Source organism: Sciurus carolinensis, chromosome X, assembly GCF_902686445.1.
Source record: "Sciurus carolinensis chromosome X, mSciCar1.2, whole genome shotgun sequence".
In the NCBI taxonomy this organism is placed as follows: domain Eukaryota; kingdom Metazoa; phylum Chordata; class Mammalia; order Rodentia; family Sciuridae; genus Sciurus; species Sciurus carolinensis.
Window position 1 is genome coordinate 83,321,127 of NC_062232.1, and position 6,618 is coordinate 83,327,744.

Here is a 6,618-nt window from a genome sequence, read left to right on the forward strand (position 1 = left end):
CCCTATGTCTATACCAGAAGGAAGTGCGGCACCTTAGTGATCCCGAGTTTAGGCCGAGAGTTGCTCACGTGACCGAGATCTCACATGACGTAGGCGCTCACGTGATCAAACGCTTACGTGAGCAGAAGTAGTTCTGGTCGTCGTCTACCGTCTCGCTATAGCCGTTTGAGGGAAGAAGGAGGAAAATTACCCGGTATTGTTAGAGGTTGGTGTGTGGGTGGGAGCTGGGGATTCGGGGATGGTGATGTTGAAGACCAGAGCGGGGTTCGGGAGCCGCCTCCGCCTTTTTCGTTTTCGGTTTTCCCCTCCCCCCGCTCCCCCTCCCCCCTCCCCCTCATCTCAGTGCCGGGAAGCCGCCTTCGCTGCGCCTGGTGGGGAAATGGTGGACGTTCGTGACTGTGTGTGTGTTTTTGTACATCTGTTTGTCTGGGCCGGTCTCAGGGAACCCCCGAGAGGGCCCGTAAGGTGGAGAAGATTTGAAAACTACGGCACTGAATTAGGAAAAACAGATATTGATACCAGTGGTCTTGAGTGCTGGTCCATCCATTCAGGCACTTAATCTACTGCCTAATTGTGTGTCGGTAGAGGCCTCAAGTGAATTAAGTCAGTAGAGCCCCATCTAGGCAAATGCTGCGTGCCTGACTGGGGCGCCCAGTAAATGCTTAGTTGAGTATTTGAATAACGTTTATTTTCTGCTTATAACAGTAATTACATGTCAAATTTTTATCATTTAAAAAATAACAGTGTACTTCATAAATTTTAAACAAACGTAATTTGTCACTACTCAACCTTATGTCATTAAGTTTTTTTTTTAAAGTGTGTGTATAACACACATATAAATACACAAAATCTTAACTCACAAATGGAATCCTAGTTCCACTTCGGGCAAGTGTTCTGGAGGCCTTCCCAGGAGTTGTAAGGAAGCGGGACCTCCAGCCACTACAGAGGGGCTATTAAGCGATAGAGTGCGGCACGGCGACTTCACTTCATTATTCCAGGGGTGATCTGTCACTGAGATCTAAGGATTGTTTGTAGGAAAATGGTTTTCACTGGAGTTGCAGGACCATAATGGGCAATTAGTAAATGTTTGAATTGAATCCTCAGTGTGGTTTTATGACAGTTATTACACTTTGTACTTTCTTTTCAAGAGGCCCAATGTTCTGAGACCATGTCAGATAAGCTATCCACATACAAAATTAGAAAATTTTATAAAATTCGCTGTGCCAAATCCCAGAAAGGCAAATATTTTTATTTTTTTGTTACTTTTTTTCCTGAAGTAAAAGTAATTTTTCTTTCTGTGGAAAATTAAGATTGCACACAAATATGAATAAAAAGGAAAAAAGACCCATAAACCTACCCCTCAGAGTAATCACTATAAACATTTGACATCGTCCCCATACATATTTTTAACATTGTTATTTTTATTCCAATAAACTGAGTTTAAAGAATTAAAACCTGTATGGAATTATGTAGTATAAAAAGTGAAAGTCCCGCTTTATTTCCCCTACTCTTCAGTTGTTTTCTTTTCCTCAAAAAAGTTTGTATTACATACTAATAGGTCTTTTTACACATTTACATATATGCTTATACTTTAATATAAGGATCATACTATGTATATTCTTTAATATATTTTTGAAATCTTTCTAGGTCAGGGAAAATTGATCTTTTATTAAATGGCAGCAGAGCATTCCATTTTGAGGATACAGTATAATTCATTCTGCCATTTTATTGATGGTTATTTTCTACCATTACAGTGCTGCAGCAAACATTTTTGTAAGTAGTTTTGTTGACCAGATTCCTGGAAGAAATTCTAGCAGAGTCAAAGGGTATGTGAATATTTATTTTTTACATAGTTGAGATTATAAAATAGCTGTAATCTTGGGTGATTTAAGATTATTATAACATGTTATTCTCATGTTAAATATATTTATAACTTTTTATAACTTTTACTTAAATTTGTGATACTCTATTTTTCTTAATTTAATATCTTTCAGGGAATATATAGTTTCACAAATCTTGCTCTAAATTTCGGTTCATTTCTGTAAGGTACATAACCTGAAATGAACTGTCAAATGGTGTGATAAATATTATAGCTTTCCAGAATACTGTTAACTACTTTTCACTCTTCTAGCAGTGTACTAGTTTGTGAACCCCTGAACAGTATTATTGTCACTGTTTAATTTTCACTATCTTGGTGGGTGAAAAATGGTGATTCTGGTTTTAACTTATTTCTGATAATTAATGAAGTTTGAAAATTTCCCAGACTCCGCTCCTGTATCTTCTTATCCCTGTATTCCCCTTACATTTAATGTTACTAAGTCCTACAGAATCTACTTTTTAAATATGTGTATACAATATTATCTTTTTCTTTCTCACCGCTGTTCCCTTACTGAATCTCTTAACATATCTCTGAGAGACCATTCTGACTAATCTCCTGCGTTTCACCTAGACCCCCTCCTGTGTGAGTGCCACTGTTGCCTGGGTGATCTGTCTGAAAGGGTTTATGACGTCACTCCTCTGTTTAAAACCCGTTAGAGGCCTTAGCATTTGTATATGAAATCGGGCCTTTGGGATCTGATTTCCACCTTGCCATCTTTTCTTGCTTTGACCCCTCCTATTTATGCTGTCAGAATTAAAAAAATTGTTTATGACTCCCTGAATGGGTTAGGTATCTGTTTCATTTAACAATTCTGCCTCCAACTGATAGAATTGACCAACTAGTCCCTCATTTACACTGTCCTTACACTCTGCAGAGTTCTGTCATAGCAGGTATAATGTATATTTGCACTTACATTTTTAGTGAAGACTGTCCCTGTAGGACCGTAAACTCTTTCTGGGCCTATTGATTCTTGTATGCCAGAGATAAGTACTGGACCTGGCATCTAAAAAATGTTTTGATACAGAAATTCCCAGTAATGTCTTTTTACTGTTTATCTTTTAGGCCTTAATATTTCCCAGGCTTTATTGATTTGCATACATTCTTTATATAATAAGGATATTAATTTATTTCTTCCAGGTATCTTCTCGTGTTTTGTTTTTTAATTGTTTAATCTTTCATCTAATGAAGTTTTTCATTCTTATGTAATCAGATATAGCCATATTTTTTATTGTCCACTTTCACTGATTTTGTTGCTGTTAATTTCTGAAGCTTTTTTTTGTATGATGTTTATACACAGAAAACTTAGAACATACAGAAATGTCCAAAGGGAAAAAATCCCCTGAAACAAAAAGTTCCTGTAATCCTAGCACTCAGAAATTATCACCATTAATGGTACCTGACACAGAATAGGCATTGAGTAAATAATTGCTGAATGAATGGGTTAAAAATTTGGTGCAGTCTTTTTTTGTTTATAGGGATTTTTTTAAAAAAAGCTACCAGTGTAATTTAATAGTTTGCTTTTTTCCTTTTCCTATATTGTGAACATTTTTCCATGACAGTAGTCTTTCTAATTTTCTTTTCAGCCACATTGAAATTGCATTGAGCCAAGTTTGCCACAAGAGCCCAACAGTCATCATGATGCTGAGCACCGAAGGCAGGGAGGGGTTCGTGGTGAAGGTCAGGGGCCTACCCTGGTCCTGCTCAGCTGATGAAGTGATGCGCTTCTTCTCTGATTGCAAAATCCAAAATGGCACATCAGGTATTCGTTTCATCTACACCAGAGAAGGCAGACCAAGTGGTGAAGCATTTGTTGAACTTGAATCTGAAGACGAAGTGAAATTGGCTTTGAAGAAGGACAGAGAAACCATGGGACATAGATATGTTGAAGTATTCAAGTCCAACAGTGTTGAAATGGATTGGGTGTTGAAGCATACAGGTCCAAATAGTCCTGATACTGCCAACGATGGTTTCGTCCGGCTTAGAGGACTCCCATTTGGCTGTAGCAAGGAAGAGATTGTTCAGTTCTTTTCAGGGTTGGAAATTGTGCCAAATGGGATGACACTGCCGGTGGACTTTCAGGGGCGGAGCACAGGGGAGGCTTTTGTGCAGTTTGCTTCACAGGAGATAGCTGAAAAGGCCTTAAAGAAACACAAGGAAAGGATAGGGCACAGGTACATTGAAATCTTCAAGAGTAGCAGAGCTGAAGTCCGAACCCACTATGACCCCCCTCGAAAGCTTATGGCTATGCAGCGGCCAGGTCCTTATGACAGGCCAGGAGCTGGCAGAGGGTATAATAGCATTGGCAGAGGAGCTGGTTTTGAGAGGATGAGGCGGGGTGCATATGGTGGAGGGTATGGAGGTTATGATGACTATGGTGGCTATAATGACGGGTATGGCTTTGGGTCTGATAGATTTGGAAGAGACCTCAATTACTGTTTCTCAGGAATGTCTGATCATAGATATGGAGATGGTGGGTCCAGTTTCCAGAGCACCACAGGGCATTGTGTACACATGAGGGGGTTACCTTACAGAGCCACTGAGAATGATATTTACAATTTTTTCTCACCTCTTAATCCCATGAGAGTACATATTGAAATTGGACCAGATGGCAGAGTTACTGGTGAGGCAGACGTTGAATTTGCTACTCATGAAGATGCTGTGGCAGCTATGGCAAAAGATAAAGCTAATATGCAACACAGATATGTGGAGCTCTTTTTGAATTCTACTGCAGGAACAAGTGGAGGGGCTTATGATCACAGCTATGTAGAACTCTTTTTGAATTCTACAGCAGGGGCAAGTGGTGGTGCTTATGGTAGCCAAATGATGGGAGGGATGGGCTTATCCAACCAGTCTAGTTATGGGGGTCCTGCTAGCCAGCAACTGAGTGGTGGTTATGGAGGTGGTTATGGTGGTCAGAGCAGTATGAGTGGTTATGACCAAGTTCTGCAGGAAAACTCCAGTGACTATCAGTCAAACCTTGCTTAGGTAGAGAAGGAGCACTAAACAGCTAGTACAGAAATAAAAGCTGTGCATTTATGGGAGCTGAATAGAATGGGAGGGATGTCTAGTATATCCAGTATGATTGGTAAATGGGTAATAAAATTGATTCTGATCACTCTTGGTCAGCTTTCTTTCCTTTCTTCCTTTCTTTCTCCTTTTTTAAGAAAACAAAAGTTAAGTTTAACAGTTTTGCATTACAGGCTTGTGATTCATGCTTACTGTAAAGTGGAAGTCAAGATTGTTTTCAAACTTTAAGCTCAGTAATTTTGAACACTGAAACATTCATCTAGGATGTAATAACAAAGTTCAGTATTGACCATAACTGTTAAAACAACTTTCAGCTTTCCTCAAGTTAGTTATGTTGTAGGAGTGTACCTAAGCAGTAAGCATATTTAGGTTAAAGCAGTTTCACTTATGTTAAATGTTGCTCTTATACCACAGTACATTGAAAACTTCAGATGCATGTTGAGAAACATGCTTTTCTGTAAAACTCAAATATAGGAGCTGTGTCTACGATTCAAAGTGAAAACATTTGGCATGTTTGTTAATTCTAGCTTTTGATTTAATATCCTGTAAGGCACGTGAGTGTACACTTTTACTTTTTTTTTTTTTAAGATCTGGGACAATTTTGAGCTGTAATACCAATACTTCAGGAGTTTGGTCATGTCGTTTGTATGAAATTCTGAGGCTTTGATTTAAATATTTCCTTGTATTGTGATTTCCATTTAGATGTATTGTACTAAGTGAAACTTGTTAAATAAATCTTCCTTTTAAAAACTGGAAAAAGAATCTTGTATAGCTTGATTTTTACAATGTTCTATTATATGGGCACACTAATAGATTTTAATATCCTCTGCCATTGAAATTGAGTTTTAAATTTTAAGCTGTAAACAATATATTAGCATTTTTATGTATACATAATTGTATATATTATTATTATTTCTAAGATATATTCCTAGAAGTGGACTTGGTGAATCAAAGGTAAACATATTTTTAAAACGTTTGATTTGTCTTACCAGAAACTTTACAGTACTTTGTCTTTCTCCTGGGAGTGCATGTTTGATTATTCCCCCCATACCCTCTTTGTTTGGTTTGGTTTTTGGTACCAGGAATTGAACCCTGGGGTGCATAATCACTGAGCCACATTCCCAGGCCTTTTTATGTTTATTTTGAGACAGGGTCTCATTTAGTTGTTTTGAACTTCCGATCCTCCTGCTTAAGGTTCCTGAGCTTCTGGGGTTACAGGTGTTACTACCACACCTGGTTCTATACCCTTTTTAACAATGTACATTATTCATTTTGATGTGTGCCAGTTTGTTAGTTGAAAGTGATATTCTATTGCTACTTTAATTGGTATTTCTTTAATATTGATTTAACATTTTCCTATTTCTAAACTTATTACCATTTCCATAGGACTCTTAGAGACTTTTTACCATTAAACCACCCCTTACTTTCAGGTTTTCCAAGGGTATCTAAAGCTTGTTTTAAACCAGTGATTCTCCAACTTTATCATGCATCAGTATTGTATTCACAACATATTAAAACATTGCTGGGTTCCATCCTTGGAAGTTTAAGTAGTTCTGGGTGGCACCCAAGAATATGCTGATATTGCCAGTCTCAAGACTATGTTTTGAGACTTGTCACAGTTCTCCAACTGCTAAAGGTCCAACAATGAAAGAAAACTTTAAGATGAAGCCTCCTTTATGATCCCTGATTACCTTCCCTTTGTTTCCTGTAGC

At 38.1% G+C, this 6,618-nt stretch overlaps 1 protein-coding gene across 4 annotated transcripts; it reads left to right on the forward strand.

Moving 5' to 3' along the window:
* Positions 1-78: 78 nt before the first annotated feature.
* Hnrnph2 (heterogeneous nuclear ribonucleoprotein H2) lies at positions 79-5,069 on the forward strand. Of its 4 annotated transcripts, none has more exons than XM_047536943.1 (3): positions 81-193; positions 1,755-1,826; positions 3,463-5,069. In XM_047536943.1, exon 3 carries the CDS (start codon positions 3,515-3,517, stop codon positions 4,862-4,864), a length of 1,350 nt encoding a protein of 449 aa, XP_047392899.1. In that variant the 5' UTR covers positions 81-193; positions 1,755-1,826; positions 3,463-3,514; the 3' UTR covers positions 4,865-5,069. The 4 variants fall into 4 exon arrangements, with proteins under 4 accessions (XP_047392900.1, XP_047392899.1, XP_047392898.1 ...); XM_047536942.1 differs by having other exon boundaries at positions 89-205; XM_047536944.1 differs by lacking the exon at positions 1,755-1,826 and having other exon boundaries at positions 79-205.
* Positions 5,070-6,618: the final 1,549 nt, after the last annotated feature.